Source organism: Melampsora larici-populina, assembly GCF_000204055.1.
Source record: "Melampsora larici-populina 98AG31 unplaced genomic scaffold MELLAscaffold_76, whole genome shotgun sequence".
Lineage (NCBI taxonomy): Eukaryota > Fungi > Basidiomycota > Pucciniomycetes > Pucciniales > Melampsoraceae > Melampsora > Melampsora laricis-populina.
Genome location: NW_006768840.1, coordinates 299438 through 322996, shown reverse-complemented (window position 1 = coordinate 322996; position 23559 = coordinate 299438). Strand labels below are relative to the sequence as shown.

At 39.7% G+C, this 23559-nt stretch overlaps 2 protein-coding genes across 2 annotated transcripts; both read right to left on the bottom strand.

Annotated features, from left to right (window-relative positions):
* Positions 1-8793: 8793 nt before the first annotated feature.
* Positions 8794-9349, bottom strand: MELLADRAFT_113072 (uncharacterized protein; the record flags this gene model as incomplete). The annotated part of the gene is made up of 3 exons (XM_007417657.1): positions 8794-8982; positions 9060-9155; positions 9233-9349. The coding sequence occupies 3 exons, from the start codon at positions 9347-9349 to the stop codon at positions 8794-8796; spliced, it is 402 nt and encodes a 133-aa protein (XP_007417719.1).
* A 3921-nt stretch (positions 9350-13270) lies between these two features.
* Positions 13271-14782, bottom strand: MELLADRAFT_68901 (uncharacterized protein; the record flags this gene model as incomplete). The annotated part of the gene is made up of 8 exons (XM_007417623.1): positions 13271-13302; positions 13450-13541; positions 13614-13673; positions 13772-13831; positions 13930-14044; positions 14255-14312; positions 14430-14591; positions 14699-14782. 8 exons carry the CDS (start codon positions 14780-14782, stop codon positions 13271-13273), a joined length of 663 nt encoding a protein of 220 aa, XP_007417685.1.
* Positions 14783-23559: the final 8777 nt, after the last annotated feature.

The window sequence follows — 23559 nt, the reverse complement described above, 5'->3', positions numbered from 1 at the left end:
TCTCGCGAGTACTATAAGATCTTAGTTGAAAACGAATTCAATCTCAATGCTGATCATTCGGATGAAGACTCCCTCTAGGACAGTGATAGCCAAATGTAATTCATGGAGTAGTGTAGCTTAGTGCACTTTAACCTTTCTGTGTTTATGCCACTCTTGTAGCTACCTTCATATTTCCAAACCAAAATGTAAAAGATCACGTACAGTGAGAATTTTTGTTCTTCATCCTCATGTTGTATCACACATTGATGTTCCCCTTGAGTTTGAGTACCTTTGCCAAAGATTCAATTTGAGTTTTCCAAGCACGGTCTGTCCGGTTGTCTGCTTTGAATGAAACTTGTGTCAATCACTCTTTGATTCATCAACTGGTGTCGTCAATCCAAATTGGAACGACAGCAGATTCATGTCGGATGCTACTCCTTATGAAAATAGTTATAGATTTGTTTCTCATTTATTATTAACTCGTCCAACCTTAGGCTCCAGTGGTGGCGGAGAAAATCTACTTACTTCAGGCTCGTCAGGATCTCAATTAATTGCACACAAATCAGCAGTGGTCAAAGCCGATACCACTGACAGCATTAAAGAGGTTCCCAGATGGGAATATGGGTCGTGGGGATCAGACCGCCACGGATATATATGTAGTCACAAAGGCTGTCTGATTCCTACGACCCATATTCCCATCTGGGAACCTCTTTAATGCTGGTAGTGTACAAGCAGACGCAAAAAGTTTACGTCACCCCCTGGCCCCGACTAGTGTACTAACCGCACTAAAGAGAGCGCATCTATGTATGATCAGTGACTTGACCTCCTCAGACTTGAAGTTATAAAATAACCAGAAACCACTCCAACACCAACTGTGAAAATCAAATTTATTTCATTACACACATGAAGACTCGTAATCCCAGACCTGATGAGCTGGGCCATATAGCTGGTCTCCACGAGGGGGGTATGAGTGGAAGTAAGATAGCTAAACATTTGGGGCGTCCACGAAGTACAATATCTACGGTCATCCAGAGGTATAAGAGGACTCACAATCTCATACCAGTCAAATCTTTGGGAAGGCCACCAAAGCTTTCAGTTCAAGACATTCAGCGCGTGGAGGAAGAAATCAAAAGTGATCGACGTGCATCTGCTGCACATATAACCTCTAAATTGGATCTCGATGCTAGTCCAAGTCTCATCCGCTCAGTATTCAACAAACTCGGCTACCATTCCAGGGTCCCAGCTAGTAAACCTTTCCTCAAAGACGACCACATTCAGAGGCGGCTTGAATTTGCACGCCTCCATCAACATTGGACTGTCACCGATTGGAAGAACATCATCTGGTCGGACGAGTCTTCGTTTGAGGTTGGCAAAGTCTCCGAGAAAATTCGAGTCTGGCGCAAGCCCACCGAAAAGTACCGTAATGAATGCTTAGTTCCAACTTTCAAGAGTGGTCGTACCTCTGTGATGATCTGGGGGGCTTTTGTAAACACCACCAAGCTCGATCTTGTCTTTATGGAGCCGGGAAAACGAACTGGGCCAGACTTTGTGGGACAAGTTTATGAAGGCAGCATCCAACCTTTTTTCACCTCTGGTATGAGCTCAGATGACATGACCTTGATGGAAGATGGTGCACCGGTCCATGGATGCAAAGTGGCGAAAGAGTGGCGGGAACATCATGGCATCTCAAAGATCAAATGGCCAGCCAACAGTCCCGATCTGAATCCGATTGAGAATGTCTGGCGTCTCATGAAGAAATCTATCTCACAGAATTATCATATCAAAACAGTAGCCGAGATGTGTATAGCTTTACAAAACAAGTGGGAATTTATCGGAGATGAAATTCTCAGCTCACTTGTTGAATCGATGCCTGACCGCATCCAGGCTGTGCTTCAGGCAGATGGTGGTCATACTCGATGGTGAAAAAAATGTATGTATTTTCAATTCAAACTGATCATCCTTCACCTCATACTTACACATCCGATATCTACCTAGGTTCCTTCTGATTTGCAACACATCACATCTTTATTCTTAGTGTCTGGCTAGCTTAGCTTACTATCATGCCCTCTTGGTCAATCAACTGAGATCGAGCATAATAAAATTGCCCATTATCCAATTTTTCCTCGTTGTGTGTATTCCATATCACATCCAATATCTAATTAGGTCCTTTTTGATTCTCAACACACTATATCTTTAGTTTTTAGTGGCTCGCTAGCTTAGATTACCGTGATCTCTTATTCCATTATCTTTGTTCGTCACCACCCATTTGAAACTCGCCTAACTCGGACCGGGTGTATCAAAATCATGATTCGCCCTTTTTCTCGTTGGATGTGTATGATTGTAGCATGTTTGCAACTTATCTTCATTGCAATGCTGAGCCCTGAGAGAGGTCAACCATGTAAAAAGAATGAATTGAGAGCTATCGACCTAAATCTGATGGTACCTTCAAAGTCAAATTCGCATTACATATGTTACACAGTACACTTGTCCGGTTAGTACACTAGTCGGGGCCAGGGGGTGACGTAAACTTTTTGCGTCTGCTTGTACATTGAATAATCTTCAAAACTTTTCAGTCAGTGTTCACAATGTATTAATGGGGCTAGCTGTAATGGATTTACATTCAAAAATTCCTGAAAAAGCAACTGATACTGAGCAAAAACAAATCAAAAAAGATATCAATAAGAAGATTGAAGAATTGAAGGAGGTTGGGTTTGCATGGGGTTCCTTGGCCGGTTTCATAACTAGTGGTGTTAGAGGATTAATGTTGGCTTCAAGAGATAAGCATGTGCCAGTGGGCAATGCTATGGCAATCATCAAGGCTGCGGAAGAAATTCAAAAGTTGGAGAAGATTCAGATCAAGGAGAAGATTTGGTGCCGGACTCATGATTACTTTATGGGACTTTTGGTCAAAGGCTATTTCCCTCTCAAGCGGTCAGTTCATCCTGGGAAATCAGTGTTTGGTGAAGTCAAGGTTCAAAAGATTCAGCTGGCCATATGCCTGGCCTACAACATTGGATACTATTGGTTGGTGCAGGTACCAGGTATGACTTGTGCTATTCTTCCTAAAGCTTATATCCCTTTGGTGAAGATCAACAACACCAAGCTGACGGTTGTAGGGGAAGAGGAAGATGCAATGGATATTGAGTGAATGTTTTGTATCTTCTATGCTTTGTTTTCTTCTTTCGTCACCAAAATACTCTTATGTAAGCAATGTCAACTATCATTGGTTCTTGAGTAATAAAACTTTCCGTGGTACAACCTTGTGTGAACCATATGATGACATGTGAGATATGTAAACATATCAACTGTAAGGTATAAGGCTACATGTGTATACATCGTGTAATGGCTGACCACAACTCAGCCACCATTTGAGTGGAAGCATTTAACCAGTCCTTTGTTCCCAGTTTCTTCTGATCTTATTATTATTGAAATCTGTTCTGTCCGCTTCCTTCAATTTGTTGAATCAACCAAGGTAATCCATGTTCTTCCTATGTCTTCCCGTCTGTTCTTTACCTCACCGAGATGAAGACAGATCATATAAGAAGAAATGGAAACTTGAAGAATCCACAAGAAGCCGAATCTAATTGAATGTAGATGAATAAATCAATCAATATTTCTCAAACATCTGTTCAATTCATTGCAAAAGAAGACTCATATAATTCAAAACATTTACCTCTCATGATTTACTCACAAACAATTACACTACACAAAATATAATATTTTCTGGGCAGAAAATTAAATTATTGATACACAAAAATATTGTGAGGCCAGGAGAAGGGCAAAAAATAAATAAAAACATGCATCTTGTTCCCTGCGGTGAGAGCTTCACTCTCCATATTTTTCCATATTTTTACAGTCTGTATTGATAAGTGTACTAACAATAAACCTTCATAATCATCCAATTACAACCTGTAACAAGCACTGAAATTTGGCTCATTAGTGTTTAGAGAAACTTTTGATACCTAAAAACACCTATAACTTTGTCAAATCTGCATCAAAACACTCGATTTTAAGTGCATTAGAAAGCTGAACTCTTCCCCTCGAACTTTCATAAGATCAAGAACTATGTAGCTAGTATGACAATCATTCTATGGATCTGTATGTACAAATGTATAAAAAAGATGATATCTTTTTTTAGCAGACCAGCATGCTGTGTGGTCCTCTTATGAACTATGTGGAGGACAATTCCAGCTTACCAATGCACCCAAAATCGAGCGTTTTAGACTGGAATTGAAAAAGTTATGAGTATTTTCAGAAATCAAAAGTGTCTCTAAACACTAATGAGCCAAATTTCAGTGCTTGTTACAGGTTGTAATTGGATGATTGTGAAGGTTTATTGTTAGTACACTTATCAATATGGACTGTAAAAATACGGAAAAATATGGAGAGTGAAGCTCTCACCGCAGGGAACAAGATGCATATTTTTATTTATTTGTTGCCCTTCTCCTGGCCTCTCAATATTTTTGTGTATCAATAATTTAATTTTCTGCCCAGAAAACATTATATTTCTTGTAGTGTTATTGAAGCCGATGGCACTTGAGATACATGCAGAGATGATTATGTCTCGTGAAGGGCAGGGCAAGTGACTGAGGGGACCCCCAACTACCAGCCTAACCCTTTGCTAAATGTATCTCGGTGCTTCCTGATTTCAATCCTCAAGAAATTACTCAATACTCAACTTCAAACAATGATTCATAAATGCAAATTAACTTATATCAAATGATTTACAGCTCACCGTTATTCACATTGACTCATGGAAGACGGAAGTACTTGAAATACATGCAGAGATGTTTATGTCTTGCGAAGGGCAGGGCAAGTGAGCGAGGGGACCCCCAACTACCAGCCTAACCCTTTGCTACATGTATCTCGGTGCTTCCTGATTTCAATCCTCAAGAAATTACTCAATTCTCATTCATTCAATTAATCATTCATAAGATCTCACATTGAATCATTTCATACAACCAAAATTTTATCACTTTTTTCTTTGCATCCCCACACACATTCCAAAATATTCAAGTGTTGAACATACCATTAATCAAAGCAATGTTTTTTTCCCTGTAGATGCCCAAACCAGTATCTGAACTACGAAAGCAAAAGATGGTTGAGTACCAAAAGCGGAAGAAGGCTCAACAACACAATGCCCAACGGGATCCAGTCCGGGATGTTGGAAGAGAACATGTCAGTCACAGAATCAAAGCAGGAATCAAAGACCGGTTTGGCTTGCCAGAGGACTGTGAAGTATTCCGAGTTCCTCAATTTGGGAACAGGAAAGAGCAAGTAGTGACCTATGGGACTGTGTTACTTGTGAATCTGGCTGGAAATAAGCTTATATGTGTTGCTAGGTTCAACAAAGAGGTCAAGTCCCTCAAACTTTCTGTTGTTTCCCCATGGCTGACATTTCTTGCTGCAGGACCCTGCCAGCATTGACCCTGCCCAAGTGCAACTTTGGAAAGACTTTCGAAGGGCTATCAAGATCATGCATCAACATTCTGAAGCACGGGGAGTGATCAAGGAAAATCATGCAGTCAAGATGCTACCGCCCAACAAGCGGCAAGGTACTATGAAAGCATTTGGTCACAGATCATCTAAGCGTGCTGGACAATATCAAAGAGGAACAGTTATTGGTTTGTTTATCTTAATTTTTTCACATGAGGATACTTCAGAATCTTAATTTGTTCCATGTTCTAACACCAGCAACCTATGCCCAAAATTCAGCTACCAGCGAGGATCCAGCCAAACTAGACGAGGACGAAGCCCGCCAAGATGAACTTCCTTGGGTAGTGGACTTTCATGCTGAAAGGACATGTTCTTTATCTCTATTTGTTTATGATTCCAACAAGAAGCTGGCCGAAGAGACTGATGCCCCGTCGTGGGGATCAAAAGAGCCGGTGCCTGGTAGCAAAGAGTGGGAGAAATCACCCAATGCCCAAGTCTTTGGGGACAAGGCTTTTGTGGGATCCAATGTGATTGCTACCACTGGAGGATTCCGCAACGGAGTTCATTGTGACTTTGATGCCACCGGATTTGCTTCAGGTTTCTTCTGCTTAATTGATGCCAACACATGTTGAGTATTTAATATTCACAGTCTTATGACCAATCTGCTGACATATGTAATCTATTACAGCTGAAATTATTACTCCGGCAAGAAGACTCAAACTTTTGGCCGAGAGGAAGGAAGAAATTGAACTAGAGAAGAACACTGGACACCGCACACCTGTGTCTACTAGACGCTTTGGATATTATCCGTTAGAAAACGTGTCTTTCCTATCCAACATTGTCCGGAATGCCCCCTACCGACGCGCCGACGGCTCCGACACGTCGGATGAAAGATCACCAACAAGTTACCACGGACCACCACAGACGTTGAAATATCACAGGAATGTACTTTGACCTGTAGATACAGCTACATACATATAACTTGAATTCCATTCACCCGTATGTGAATTCCATTCACCCGTATGTGAATTCCATTCACCCATATGTGAATTCCATCCACATGCACGCAAATCAAAATTATATGTGATATTGAATTTTTTTAAGGGACATCCCATTTGTGACTTACATACATTCACCTGTATGTAAATCACCATCACATACAAGTGCATTACAATTATATGTGATATTAATTTTTTTGGCATCCCATATTGTATGTGACTTACATATGTTCACCTGTATGTGAATCATCATCACATACATGTGAACTGCAATGATACGTGATATTCAGTTTTTGAGGTGGACTCACATTCATATATGGATTGGATTCACCAGTACGTCATTCATCCAATCATCATCACATACATGTGATTTACAATCCACATATGCGTGCACTTGAATTATACATATCTATGTGAGTCATCATTCAGCATTACATATACAAGAATCACAATTCACATATGAGTGATCTTGATTTATAAATACACAGGGTAGATACCCATATGTGGATGTACCTGCAAACTTTTTATGATGAACTTGATCTATAAATATATGAACTTAGCTCACCGAATTAAGGTACTTTGAATGGTTATTTGAATCACATTTGCATTCACGCAGAAACAACACTCATCCATATATGACTGCCACGCACCCACATATATAGGATTCAAATAGATTGCTTGCAGTCACATATGGGTAAAACATATTCAGACATGGGTGAATGTAATCAATTGTATGTGAATACCATTCACCCACAGTTCACATATGGGTGAATGCTGTTTACCCCTATGTGAATGTCATTCACCCATATGTGAATGTCATTCACCCACATGTGAATGTCATTCACCCATATGTGAATGTCATTCACCCACATGTGAATGTCATTCACCCATATGTGAATGATATTCACCCACATGTGAATGTCATTCACCCATATGTGAATGATATTCACCCACATGTGAATGTCATTCACCCATATGTGAATGTCATTCACCCAGGTGTGTATATCATTCACCCAGGTGTGTATATCATTCACCCAGGTGTGAATGTCACTCACGAACATATGACTGTCAGAAATATCTTGGTGAATCAATTCACATAAGTGTTTTTGTTTAACAAATCCTTGGAATCTTCATGTTATGAATTCTTATAACACAATTCACGAGTTTATTTAATTAATGATGGTAATTCAGCTAGCTTAATTACAAGAGTAAATTTTCAAGATATGAGAGAAACATTTAATCATTCATCATCCGAAATTACAGCTCTTGGACAATCAGGAGCTGTGACCGCATTACATTTCTTGCGCCAATTTTTGTAAACCTGAATATTGTCCACAAAAATACCTTTCCATCCTTTGGCTGAAGATGAACTTACATTCGTCCAGTCTGGATGTATATAGGGCACTGGGAGGTCGGGAGACAAATAATCCAGTTCAAGTGAAATACAATGAGTTTTTTGAATCACCGCAAGTATGATGGGGTTGGGGTCCATATCCGGTTCTGGAGGTTCGAAAAATGGCGGTGTAGTAAGGCATGCGGTCACTGCTCCTGTGTATGATATCACTGGCCGGTTATAAGTATTAGCTATAACACAACATCCTCCTGGCATTGGGTACCACAGTTCGTAAGGTGCTTTTTCCTTGTCATGATATTCAAGAATCTTGAGCGTTTTTGTGACCGTAGTTTTAGATTGACTGAGCTTGGGTAAGTTTTTTTTGTACCATTTGTAGTTGGCGTTGACATGGGCCGCCATCTCCGCTCGCACTTTCCATGCATCAGCCTCATCCCGACCAAGTGAAACTGCAACAGAAGCAAAAGCACATAGTCCGTCCCCTTTCACATTCGTGGCTTTGTTGACAAATGGATAGATGATACTCGTGAGAGTCTTGAGGAAATGCCACTTCTGTTGTTTGGCGATTTTGGTGTCAGAACTGACTTAAATCACAATGAGATCATACTTTACTCACAATCAACACCGGATCTACAAGTTTTTTTTGCTTTTCTTTTTCGAAGTTTTTTGTGTGTGATTTGGCTGTGGGGTTATTTTTTTCATGCAAATACTGAATCTCTTGTAAGCAATTATCTTTCAGTAAGAATGCAAATCGAGTAAAATAAATTACCTCCTCTGACGGTTTCTGCCTCTTTGGGTTAGGCTGTTCATATATCAAAAAAATGTCAGGAGCTAGGAAATCCCATCATAACCACGGGAGAAACATCCAGTACTTACTTGATCATGAGTTTGAGAGGCAACACGAGTGGATTTGTGAGTGAACCGAGTTACTTCGGCATTTCCATCAGCACGGTTTACTCGAGAGACCTTCCGAGCACAAGCCACCCGTGGTCACTGAGTCTCACTCTGAGAAGTAAGTGGAGATTCACCTCAAGAACGAGGATGAGGTTCCTGATCGATTTCTTGGTTGTTAACTTCACTCGAATCAGTAGACTTGGTAGCTTTAACTGCTGGTTCAGCATCCACTGAGTGCTCTTGAGTGATGTTCGTGGTGGTACCTTGAAGGGGGGTCTGATCAGGTTCCGGAGACGAATCCTTGGAATCTCCTCGTTCTCCTTGCTACAAAAGCAGAATGATAAAAAGTTCAATAGGGTCTTGTTCGAATGATAAATACCAAAAAAAACCTAATAATTAACCTTATCAAGATGTCGGTCTGAGTGAGGATTTATATGTGATTCGGGATTGTTAGCTTTGGGGGACGTTGCTGTAGATTTGGCTCGAGTTCCTTCCCCCTACAAAAAAAACGATTCTGTCAGTCAATATCGTATTACACTGAAGGAACAGGAACATTGCTAGTATTTGAACAGACCTTTATTTCTTGATGATCCTTATCTTTTGATGGCTTTTCAAGTGGTTTAGCCAATTCACAATCATGGATAAACCTTGCCAGGAGCACTTTCCGGGTATCCGGATTGAGAGATGCCATCTCGGTTAACAAAGTTTTGTATTTGTCAGGAGGATTTGATTCTTGAGTCAGATCAATGTGGATAGCATCGCTTTGCTGCTTTCTTTTTTTGGGTTTGACTGAACTAGGATCCGGAAGTTTAGGTGGTTTGAGGTTGGGGATGGCGCCGTGATCATGACCGGGATTCTTGACATTAACAATCCAGCTTCGGCTCTTTGGATCATAGACTACTTCAACAGCAAAAGGACAAGTTGGAATCACAAGCGATGGGTCCTTTTGTTTGGCGGTCAGTTGGTGTCCATTGGGGCCTAGGGTGCACTTCCACTTGATGATCCGTGGTTTGCTATCCCGGGTAGATATTGCGTAGTGATGGTCGAATGCGAAATTCTTCAAGTATATTTCGGCCTCTTCGCGAGTCGCATAAACTCCACCACCTGGAGGGCAAGGAAGATTGGTCGTAGCATTGGTGTTAGTGTTGGCTTGGTCGTCTGAAGGGGTAGGTTGATCTCTTTGTGGTCCTTGTGTTTGATCATCCATGTTGAAGTTATCAATCGATCGATAGGAAATGAATGAAATCGGTCTATTTTTTTGATGAGGAAATTTGGTTTCACTTGGTTTGACGAGTCATCCGAATTTGATTCACCTCAACTTTCACAGTTCCTTTCACGGATATTTTTATAGTTCACATCTATGTGAATGTGTATGTATGTTACAAACCACGTAAGTACAGATACTCTTAATCACATATGTGTGATCAAGTTTCACATCTGTGTGTTTGGATGGTACACTCATATACACATGCGTGTACCTTTCAAACACACAGATGTGAAACTTAATCACGCATATGTATATATTCTCATTAACACTTCTTTCACATATGTGTGACTATAAATCACATATATGCGTTATAGTCACACATACAGGTGATTGAAGTTCACATAATTTACATCTTGGTGATCACAATTCACGTGTAGGTGAATGCAATCTCCTACGTTTGAATTGTGTTCCTATCAATTCATGTGTAGGTGATTGCATTCACTCACCTACATGTGAATACAATTCACATGTAGGTGAATTATGTTCACCCCATGTGAATTGTATTCACCTGGGGGTGAATAAATTTCATCATAATTGCAAATCGCTGTAATGTATTCACCTATAGGTGATTGAGATTCACATAGCTGTGAATCTCAATCACCCATATGTGAATATAACAAATATGTGAATTAAAATCATGCTCAGATTCTGGGTGAATGGAAGACACATCAGTGTGACTTTGTGGGTGACTGTCACCTATATTCACACAATTCACGTGTAGGTGAGGTGAATAGGATTCACCTACATGTGAATCCTATTCACCTCCATGTGAATAGAATTCACCTACAAGCAAAATCTATTTACCTACATGTGAATTCTATTTACCAACATGTGAATTGTGTTCACCCTCATGTGAATTGTATTCATCAAAATAGTGACTGTAATTGAAAATCACTAATCCATCATACTCTGATATTTCAGAAGAATCATTCAAGAATTGACAACAAACATAAGCAAGGTAAAATCATAACAGTTAAAATACTGAAAAACAACTTTTAATGATCATTTATTTTTTATTCTTCTGGTTTTTCTTAGCTTGAGCCAATACCCTCTTATTGGCACGTTCTTCCATTTTCTTAGCCCAATCCGCCTGTCTTAATTCCTCTTTTTCAAAAGCCTTATCATACTTGGTGTCAAATTCTACTTCATATGTTTTCACTCTCTCATCACAATAATTTTTCCATTCTAAATCACTCATACCTTTTTTTTTCGCCTAGGAGTTTGATACGCTGGACCAACGACTCTGAAATTTGACATGATGAGCCATATAAGGTGACTTTGCTCGTCTTATGTGGCACAACATAACCTTCAGCATCATATGCTACTGACGGTGTAGTATAATGTGGGATCTGAACGAAGAAACAGTTAGCCCTTGCGAATGTTCCAATTCACATCAGACAAAAAAAACTCACCGTGGTATCCCATAACAAATCATACAAACCATTACAAACCCCCATTACCACTTCAATACCAAATTCATCCACACAAAATTTTGAACCGGTCACTTTACCTAGCTTGACCTTTTCCCCACCAACTTCAACCCCCTCCTCCATATCATATGGCTGTCCACTGGCTTGAATAATCATTCCCCACATCCCAAACGCATATCTGGTATGATCTTTATCAGAATGAGAATGGTTACAAAATCCATCACATGTGACAACTAGATTTGAGGCAAATACTAATCCATTTTGGGTATCTTCCCATGCCAAGGAATCGAAACCTGGTATGTTTGCTTGAAGTCCAAGTGCAATATTGGTTTTGAAGACAGAAAGGGATAAAGATGAAAACCTTTCTGCCCAGAAATCACAAATCTGATGAAATTCAATCATCCTCTGCTTGTCGCTAAGAATTCGTCCAATGTTCGCAGAAGTGAAAGCACTTAAAGAATATGGGCCTAAAAGAATTAGGCCGTTGCTATTTGCAGCCCACATGAAATCCATGTAGGTGCTGTCCAAATTACGCCTACACGGTTGTTTTCCGCCAAAAAGCGCCTACATTTATGATGTAGGCGCTTTTTCCTTTTTCAAATGACGCCTACAGGCTGAAAAACCAATGTAGGCGTCATTTGTGTACGCCTACATTCTAAAAATAAAATGTAGGCGCTATTTTCAAGCGCCTACATTCTAAAAATAAAATGTAGGCGCTATTTTTGAGCGCCTACATTGTTTTTTCCATGTAGGCGCTTAAGTTAGTTATAAGGGTCTTATACACGTGTGAATACAAATTTATAAGGGTGCTGGTATTAATATATAAAGGTGGTGAGATTAATTATAAGGGTGTTGGTATTAAATGATAAGGGTATTCGATGTAAGAGTGCGCATTTGATTATACAATTATAAGGGTGTTGGAATTACATTATAAGGGTGTTGGTATTACATTATAAGGGTGTTGGTATTAAATTATAAGGGTGTTGGTATTAAAATATGTAGGCGCACAAAAATTACGCCTACAGTCAAAAAAAAAAGATGTAGGCGCATTTTTGTGACGCCTACACAATGTAGGCGCTTCAAATTTACGCCTACATTTTATTTTTAGAATGTAGGCGTACACAAATGACGCCTACATTGGTTTTTCAGCCTGTAGGCGTCATTTGAAAAAGGAAAAAGCGCCTACATCATAAATGTAGGCGCTTTTTCGTGGGAAACCTTCATGTAGGCGCTGTTTTGGCAGCGCCTACATGGATTTCATGTGGGCTGCAAATAGCAAGGGCCAAGAATTAATACAAATATCAATAAAAAGTGATCTTCAAGAGATATTGATAAGATTTGGAAGATAGGATGAAATCATTTACCTGCGCTTTTCCCTTTCTCACATCCCCCTCTCCAACCACAACAACCCATCCATCCACATATCATATTTTTATCCTCATGTTCACCTTCTTCTTTATTATCATGTCGAAGAGAACAATGTATCTTACATTGGTTTCTGGCCCGTGCATGTTGAAATGTAGTGGATACAGAATGATTATACTTCTCTCTAAGTTTGCTGTCCATATCTTTAAATGGGGTACATCAAACTACCATTACTATTGAGAGATCCTTCTTATTAATCACAACAACGGTTCCGGTTTCAATCTTAATCGGTTTGCGTTCCGGTTGTTCAGGTTGGTCTTTTAGACTATAACGGAATACGAATTTTGTATCAATTGGTAATCCAAGCTCCCTGACGAGTTTCCTTTTGAATTCGGTCCGCTTTGCATGATGACGCGTGTAAGAGTGCCCAAGAGCCTTCACCTTACAATATTTTTGACACCTTAACTCCTGATTTTTGCTTCCGTTTGTTACTCCTTGAACGAGTCATCCTGAATAAGATCGATGTATAAAATTAAGATCTTTAGACCCTTCAAAAGTTGAGATTCCAATTGATTTCCCCGTCTAAGAGCGAGTAGGTAGCAATTTGAGAGTCCGTTTGATTTCACCGTTTATGAGCTAGTAACTAACTTGGAAACATTTAGGAGAGATACATAAATACTTAGCTATTACTCAATAGATATTGGAATAATGTGATTCATTATGACTTACACTGTTCAATGATGTTTGTAAAGATTAAAAGTTGGACCACACGATTTCTAATGTTCCGAGCTAGTAGGACAGTCAATTTCACACGTTCCGAGCTAGTAGATACATAAATACTTAGCTAATAATCAAAACAGAATGTAATTGTAATGAGATTCATGCCGACTTACCCTGTAAGATGATGTTCATAAAGATCAAAAGTTGGATCGTTGAATTTCACACGTTCCGAGCTAGTTGGACAGTCAATTTCACACGTTCCGAGCTATTAGATACATAAATACTTGGCTACAAATCAAAAGAGATTGTAATGAGATTCATGCCGACTTACCCTGTAAGATGATGTTTATAAAGATCAAAAGTTGGATTGTTCGATTTCACACGTTCCGAGCTAGTTGGACAGTCAATTTCACACGTTCCAAGCTATTAGATACATAAATACTTAGCTACAAATCAAAAGAGATTGTAATGAGATTCATGCCGACTTACCCTGTGAGATGATGTTTATAAAGATCAAAAGTTGGATTGTTCGATTTCAAACGTTCCAAGCTAGTAGCGACAGTTGACAATTCACAAGTTCTGATATAGCAGATATAGAAACAATCTTAGCTATGGTTTTATAGATAAGAGAAATGTAGTGTGATCCAAAAAAAATCACCCTCAGATTGATATCCGATCCAATATCAATAAATATTGAAAGTCGAACGCTAGGTTTGATTTCACAACTGAAGACCTAGTGGTGTGTATGATGGATGCCGAATCGATTGTTAGCACTCCATCCAACGGATGGGTAGATCTATGTTTGAAAGCTTACTGGAAGATGAGGATCGAGACTCGAGAGTATTGAAATCGGAGTTTTGTAAGAAGAGATGCTAGATTGATTGAGTGCAGTTGAAAGAGTACTGAGTCTACGCCCTCCCTGAACAGTAGGCCGGATTCCCCCGGTTTGTAGTACGGAGTCCAACAACGAGGGGAAAACAGCTGCTAACTGGGGGTGGAACGATAGAAGTGATAGAAGTGGAGAATGGTACGCCGGCCTGGTGTGCTTCTGTAGGATTTTGTTGGTTGTTGCTGGGTTTGGTCTTTGGATTCTTAAATCGTTCTAGAATCAAAATTCCAAACCTATACCCTAACCTCCAAGTTCTGTGACCCTAACATTAAGGTCGGAATAGGGCAGAACCAGTTTTGATTCTTCTGGACATCAACCAATCCGATACATGCAATCAAATCACCTAACATGGATGTCAAGATGTCATACCTGCAGTATGAGACGCTCGATGCGCAAGTCCTTCCCCATCCGGTTATTAGATTGAAGGATGACCTTGACGTTCACATCAAGCATCACATTTATCAACACTTCATCAACACTTCCGATTCAAATGAAGCTTGCAGAACTGCGTATGAATTTTTTTGGATGCAAATGCATGATCTAATGGTAAGAATAATAAAATCTATATGGTGTTCCCTTGCCCGCTTTTACTACCGCTCTAAGACGCAACTTCATAAATTATTCATCACAATCCTCTATCCATCATGTAGGAAAACATCTCCAGATTTCAAATTCAGCCATTGGCCTTGAGTTATGTTTCCTCGTGAGCTCTTGACTTACTTCAGCTATGAAATCATTTAGTTTACATAGTGTCTCAACATGTATACTAAATGTGTTGCAACATGAGTGTAATAAAAGTATACAAACTTTCCCAAGCAGAGTGAAACATGTCCCAATATGAGTGTAATAACACAAAGACAACCAATTAAGACCTTCCCAAATATGCTAGAAATCTATATAGCTTCAAATACTATAACCAATAATTTCTGTGCCAACTGTAATGTAAATAATGTAAGAACTGGAACAATTAGAGCACATGCAAGTACAAACCATCCAGGAATGTCTTGTGGTTTCCATAAAGCAGCACGTATTTTAATCTTGTGTATGTGTGATTTCTGGTGGAATCATGAACTTTCATTTACCCCAAGACTGACATTTCAGATAATCTAGAAAACACTCACTTGGGGAAAAATGGTATTCAACATATCTCGACGCATACCTTATGATTGCCAAAGTATGTTTACACCACAAATTTTGCCATGCGCGCACCACATCAGAAGTAAGGGTAACTTTGGATTCAGGCAACTTCAAATACCCTATGACACACCTTTCACATAATCCGGAACAGGTTGACTTGGGGAAAAGTCATATCATCATTTTTTGACGCATACCTGATTGTCAAAGTATGTTTTCATCACAACTTTTGCAAGGTGCGCACCACCCAAAAAGTAAGTGTAGATTTGGATTCAGGCACCTTCAATTACCCTATGACACACCTATTCCATAATCCGGAACAGGTTGACTTGGGGAAAAGTCAAATCATCATTTTTGACACAGTTACACGCATATGTGATTTCAAAGGTATGATTACACCATAACTTTTGCTGGGTGCGCACCACCCAAAAAGTAGGTGTAGATTTGGATTCAGGCACCTTCAATTACTGTATGACACACCTTTCACATAATCCGGAAAAGGTTGACTTGGGGAAAAGTCAAATCATCATTTTTTGACTCAGTTACACGCATATGTGATTTCAAAGGTATGATTACACCATAACTTTTGCTGGGTGCGCACCACCCAAAAAGTAAGTGTAGATTTGGATTCAGGAACCTTCAATTACCCTATGACACACCTCTCACATAATCCGGAAAAGGTTGACTTGGGGAAAAGTCAAATCATCATTTTTTGACATAGTTACACACATATGTGATATCAAAGGTATGATTACACCATAACTTTTGCAAGGTGCTCACCACAAAAAAAGTAAGTGTATATTTGGAATCAGGCACCTTCAATTACCCTATGACAAACCTATCACATAATCCGGATCAGGTTCTCTTTGGGAAATATGGTATTCATCCTTTTTGGACGCATATCTGATTGTCCAAGTATGATTACACCATATTTTTGGCAAGGTGCGCACCACCCAAAAAGTAAGTGTATATTTGGAATCAGGCACCTTCAAATACCCTATGACACACCTTTCACATAATCCGGAACAGGTTGACTTGGGCAAATAGGGTATTCATCCTTTTTTTGACGCATACCTGATTACGGAATGTGACATGTCTCAAAGTGACAACTTGAAATTTCAAAAATCAAAATTTTGGAATCCCCGGGTCAGAAACTGACAAAACTGGATTAAACACCAGATTCAACTCAAACTAGCCATTTGGGCGGCGGGCGCCGCACTGGTCATCTGAGTACAGGCCTATGTCCCATGGAAAAAGTTGCAAAGAAAGATACCCCCATACAGAGTAGCCTAAAGCCAAGTCAGAAGAAGTCTCAGACTTATTGGTGCCTGTTTTAGATGCTTTGAAACTTGAGTTTCTAGAAATCCTTTTTGAGTTCCCTGATAAAAATCAATGTGCTACTTGGCCAAAATCCAAGTTCTGAGTTATCATGATATTTTCTCTTCAAATTCAAATTGCAAACTATTGGCTTCTTTGATTGTTTGTTGGTATCATCTTGAAATGAAAATCAGGAAGTTGATGATTGGTTTGAGAAGCTGCTAATGAAACCAAAGTGAAACAACCACAATGCAAATGAAAATAAACTGATTGATTCATTGAACAATGCTGCGCAGTTGACTTAAACCAATTGATGTACAGATGTTGACTTCAATGATTTCTGTGAGTTAGCTGTTGGACTTTCAAAACATTTCTGATTTGCTGAAGCTGAAGTACACGACTTCTTGATCTATTTGAAATCACATCTTATGTTGAAGTTCACTTTGATTTGTTTTGGTTTTGATCTAAACTCACCCCTATTAGCCATCAAATCAATTCCTCCAACTTGACCTCACGTAGCAAATGGGACAATGATAGCTGTCATATTAACATAAATATAAAAGAAACCCACCAAACAAAGAGAAAAGATGGTTTTTCAAAGAAAATGTATTAGCACTCCTTAAATGAGAGGATTGGATTGTTGAATTTAACCTCCAAGTTTTTCAGCAATATCTACGTTGAATTCTGCTGCTTTTGTGCATTGATTTCAGTACATACAACACAAATCATAACTTCCTGATTTGACATGCGTTCTGAAGCACCATTCAATACTATCAGTATAAATGCCTATCCAGCACCTAAACTGAAAATCCAAATAAAAGAACATCATCATTCAAAAAAAGATTTCATCAGGTTCAATATTTTAACTATAAAGATCAATGAAAAAGTTGAATTGGATTTCAAAGGTTTTTTTTACCTTTTAATACTTTTTAACAATATCAGGTTCACCAGGTACACACAGAGTTTCAAATCTAGAATCACCTAAACCTCATTTTCCTACAGATCTTGATTTTGGTGTTGAAGTGTTTAAATTTTGATCTGCTTGTAAAAATGAATTTCTGTTAGATTATGACTTTCAATGATTTCATATACATTAGATTTTGAAAATTCTGACAATTCTGACCCTCCATATCCATCAAATGCTCCAATACATAAACAGTGATTTACGGGTTTTAATTCTAAATTTTGTTTTAATCTTTTTAAAATCTCTTGCTCACTTTTGGATGTTTTGATGGTTTGTTCAATTTCTTGAAGTTAGATTTTTATACCCAAAATTGAACTTTGATTCTTCATGACACAGTCTTGCTCTATGGGATTATGATGTCCCTATCAAGTCTGAAGGGGTTAAGATTATTCTTAGTTTTCTATCTTTCAAATTTGATAGGTTTGTTGAGTTCTTACTTGATGAAAGATGTGATGATTAAAACTTATGTGTTGGGTCTTGCATGTTTTGGCTTTTGGTTTTGGTGTTGGTGATGATGATTGAATCCTTTGATGATTTTTTAATAATCAAAATTGATGGTGATTAATATAAGACGTTCTATTTGAAGATTTGTGATCCAACAGAGTTGATGAGTTTGTTGAGATCGAGGTCTTGAAGTCAAACAGATAAGAATGAAGGATTATTGTAGTTTGAGAAAACTGTTGATCAGTTTAATCTCACAATTTCAACTCAAACACGTTAAAGAACTCACCGATCTCAAGTTTTTATCTATTGGAACTGGTTGACAATCCACTTTCTATGAAAAAAGTGTAAATATCACAATAAGTAAGATAATTTCATCCAACCATTCTGATTCAGCGTGAGTATTCGGATTGATTGCCCCTATAATACTTGAACTGTATTTGCTTTCTTGATATGCGCCTAACGACTGTCGGAAAGCTAGTATGTACCTAAAGATGATGTTGAACAGCCTAGATACAAAGTAAAGTGACAAAACAAACGTTAAAACGTTATGGAAAGCTCTTGGCCATGGAACAGAAATATTTTGGTCGGTTGAAGGGTGCCACCGTTCAAATGATATACCCTTTGGTAGGAAACCTCGTGTTATGATTCAAATAAGGACTCAACTTGGTAAGATTGCTTCGATACTGATCGGATGTGAGTAGTTTCAAAATGTGGTGACTTGATCTATCTTCGTCCATTGAACAAAATTACTAATCACAATTTGAGGTGATAGCCTCCTCGTAAGGTTGACATCCTGAAAGATAGAGATGCCTTCCTGATCTTGGTCAATCAAGTTTGTCCTCATTTGAATCCCGTAGACGGGGCCAGTAGTAGTACTTGGATTTCTCTCCATGTGATTCCATCACCTACAATATGTGACCAACAACCAAAAGAAGACAGTTTATGTTAGCATTTGAAACAAAAGCTGACCATTCAAACTGACCTGAAATCAACAAATCCTTCTGGATTCAAATTAAGATAAATGACATTAGGACGAAGCTATATAGTGGTAGTTAATTTAAATCGCTTCCATTCTGATGAGACGATTGACCTAAAGATGGGTCAAAAATCCAACTCAAACCACAATCTCTGTACTCAGTTTTGAAAACAGCAGAGCTGGACATAATCCAATCAAAAACAAAACATACCTTTTGAATCAAATAGTCAAATCAATGAACTCAAGGAGCCGGCTGGAGGAGATTATTCCAAATGATTTTCCTTCTTGATTGCTGAGATTTTTTGGAGGTGCTTGGCTGTTGTTGAACGTCATTGCAAGTATTCAGATATTCATATGAGACTATCATTGAAGATTGGATTGACAAATGAGGTTGAAGATGAATTTGACGTGCTTCACTGATTTTTTCCAAATAGGAGGTGTAGGACAACTTGGCTGTGCATTTGGAAATCATGGTGAATGCAAATTGATCCACCTTTATTTATTTCTGCCCGTGTGCAAAACTCAAATACAACACTAATGGCATATTTTCTCAGGTTTTGTAAGCGAACCTGGTTTGCGTTTAAAATTTATGATACTGGTCTGAAACCCCCCGTATTTGGGATGAAACCATACTTTCTGCCAGTTTTTAGCGGTTTCCAAACCACAACCCCAAATTTGACCGCTGGGTTGGCACTTTGGCACAAATAATAAACAAAAATTTGAAAGATCAAGTTTCAATATTACAAAATTCACATACTTACAAAACGACCAAACACAAAAGTGATTCTTTACCACAAGTCAACTGTAACTGTAAATTCACATCAATTTAAATCTACTGCTATCATTGCTTCCATTGCTTCCAAGCCAACCATAGAAAATCTGCAAAAATCAAAAGCTACAGCTGTCATCACTATCACACCGCGGGAATCAATAAGTTCAAAACCCGATTGAGCAAAATTGCGGTGTCTGAGTCCGCAATTCTGCTCAATCGCGGATCTAGTTCACAACTTGTTCACATTACGTTCACAAGTTTCCCTTCAGCTGTAAATGGCTTGGGTCAACTGGTCACCCTTCAACCTTCTAAGTTCTCAAACCTGAGTCTACTTACTATGTTTACAGATTCCTCAGTCATCAAATCTGGATTTGCTAAAGTGAACATTCTTGAGGCTACGTCTTTGCTCTGAAAGGGGCCTTTGTACATGTAGGCCGTGTGTATATGTTTACATAGGCTTAGCTGGGGAACTCGAGGAAAGCTTGTGAACGTAATGCGAACAAGTTGTGAACTAGATCCACAATTGAGTGGAATTGCGGACTCAGACACTGCAATTTTGCTCAATCGGGTTTTGAACTTATTAATTCCCGCAGTGTCATCTGTCACCTCATTCTCTGCACAAGTACCTGTGAAGCAGACAAGGACAAGCATTCACCTCAAGGTTTAATTGCAAAAACAAAAATTTCTGCCTACTGACTTTCCTTCTGTACTTGTGTTTGCCAGCTTGCCTGGTTGACCAGAATAACTTATCACCTTCTAACCCATTTTCATTTTAATTTTTACATTAAAAATGGAATCAACCGAACAAATCTACCCAGCTCAAAAACTTGTTGGTTATACTTTAAAAAACTCTACTTGTAGTCATTTCCTTTAGCTTTACCACAGTCATCAAACAGTCACTTTTCCTTCCATTTGTTATCTTGCTCTTGTTCCTTGTGATACCACAGATTGTTTAACCATAAGTTATTCAAATGAAGCTCCTTAAGTTCCTTATAATCTTTTGATAAAGTTCTATCTTATCAAACCAACACTAAAGTGTCACTCAAAGATTTTAGATGTTAGTACATGTTTACCTAGCCAGATTAATAAGTGACTGCACTTACTGATACACTGACAGAGGTTCTTCCTCCACACTGTAGACAACTACAAGTAACGATTGTAGGTTCAAACAGTTTACCTTACAAAGAATTGAAAACTAATTCCTCACTAGTCTAGAAATCACCTTTCAAACTTTAAGAAATACATTTTGTACGCATAGTTCACCTCTAATGTTTAGTCTAGAGCTGACAGTTTCTCTTGTGTGAATTCTCACAGCTTCACAATTTGTGTCATGTAACTTCTTTTTCTTCTCCTGTTTATACTTAGCATCTCTAGCTGCCTTATGTGCAGCCCACTTTACAGCTTCCTTTTTCTCCTTGACATCAGATTGCTGCCTAGCCATTGGTTCAATAGAAGTAAAAAGTTAGTATTGATCAGGGTTACCTTGCTCGGAGAGATATAACATCTCACCCGAGAAACCTGGCTGCAGGAAGCATAAAACAAAGGTCAGCTCACGTGGAATGCTTCAGAATTATCACCCACATAGAATGAGGATGGAGTGGAACACCCACGACTTGGTGATATGTGAATCAAGAGGCTAGACCAGTTGTCGGGGTTCCCCTCAGTCACCTATTCTTACCCCTAAAGAGTTCACATATCCTCAAGTCACTGGCTGCTACCACTCCACCCCCACAACATGAAGTGAAAATCTGAAGCTAGTAAGGTTGGGAAAGATTAATGAAAGCATACCTTGATGGATGCACTTGACGGATGGGATGTTTGAAACTTGTTGCTTCAATGAGTCTCCTCCACTTTTGACTCTGAAATTATAGGAAACTAATCCAGGGCCAGCTTGTGGTTTGCAGATTGTATAACATGTATTTGACTACAAGCAAGGATGGCCAGATGGTGGTTTGAGTAAGTCATGTGACATGTTGTGGACACAGCATTGCGCACTTGCTCCTGGTGGGTATGAAGCCAAGCAGTAGCCAATAGTTGTGTTGGCAGGCCAACAGTGTATCAATCACCCATAAAGGATAACCAAATTTAATTACACAAATACATACAAAGGGCAAAAAACATTATGAGTCCAATGTCATAATGTGTTTGAAGAATATGAATGGTAAATGTCAAGGGGACCTTCGCAAAGAAGAAAATTAAACAGATTTACGCGCTTTGAAATTTTCTAATGGATAAATTAAAAAAAAGGTCCTGAATTCAAATCTGCAGTCAATTGACCGGAGAAATCTTAAGCGCCTGCCCTGACCACTCCCAGATTATGGTCAAACTTTAATAGAGGGACCACCTAGCCTCAGGTGGTACATCTCTCCAGTCAACTGACTGGAGAAATCTATAGCTCCTACCCTGGCCACTGCAAGCTTATGGTCAAACTTTGATAGAGAGACCACCTAGCCTTAGGTGGTCCATCTCTCCAGTCAATTTTCTGGACCCACAGACTGCTTCAGCAGATTGGCTGGAGCTCTCGATGTCCCCATTTGATTGGCTGGAGCCACGGACTGCTCCAGTCAATCGACTGGAGCTCCTGATGGCCCCAGTCAATTGGCTGGAGCCACAGACTGCTCCAGTCGATCGACTGGAGCTCCCGATGGCCCCAGTTGATTGGCTGGAGCCACAAACTGCTCCAGTCAATCGACTGGAGCTCCCAATGGCCCCAGCCAATCAATTGGGGCCACAGACTGCCTCAGTCGATCGACTGGAGCTCCTGATGGCCCCAGTTGATTGGCTGGGGCCACAGACTGCTCCAGTCGATCGACTGGAGCTCCTGATGGCCCCAATTGATTGGCTGGAGCCACAGACTGCTCCAGTCGATCGACTGGAGCTCCCAATGGCCCCAGTTGATTGGCTGGGGCCACAAACTGCTCCAGTCGATCGACTGGAGCTCCCAATGGCCCCAGTTGATTGGCTGGAGCCACAAACTGCTCCAGTCGATCGACTGGAGCTCCAGGTGAGGCCATTTGATTGGCTGGGGCAATCTGTGGCTCCAGTCGATCGACTGGAGCTCCAGGTGAGGCCAGTTGATTGGCTGGGGCAATCTGTGGCTCCAGGTGAGGCCAGTTGATTGGCTGGGGCAATCTGTGGCTCCAGTCGATCGACTGGCAAGGCTGACCACCTAAGGCTAGGTGGTCTGTCTATTAAAGTTTGACCATAAGCTGGCGGTGGCCAGATCTAAAGCTGAAGATTTCTTCACTTGATCGACTGGAAAGATAGACCACCTAAGGCTAGGTGGTCTCTCTATTAAAGTTTGACCATAAGCAGGCAGTGGCCAGGGCGGGAGCTACAGATTCTTTCAGTCGATCGACTGGAGAGATGGACCACCCAAGGCTAGGTAGTCTACCTTTTAAAGTTTGACCATAAGCGTGCGGTGGCCAGGGCCTGTGACCACCCACTCCGCCAGTCTGCAGCTGCAGTCAATCAACTGACGTAATACATCACCCAGCAGGCTAGTGGGTCCATTCCATGATAATATGCTATCAGTAAACTTGGTCTTGTGTGGATCTGCCTTGCCGTCTTTAAACACTCTGGTCGCGCATTCGCCCCTTTTTTTTTTTTTTTTTTTTTTCTTG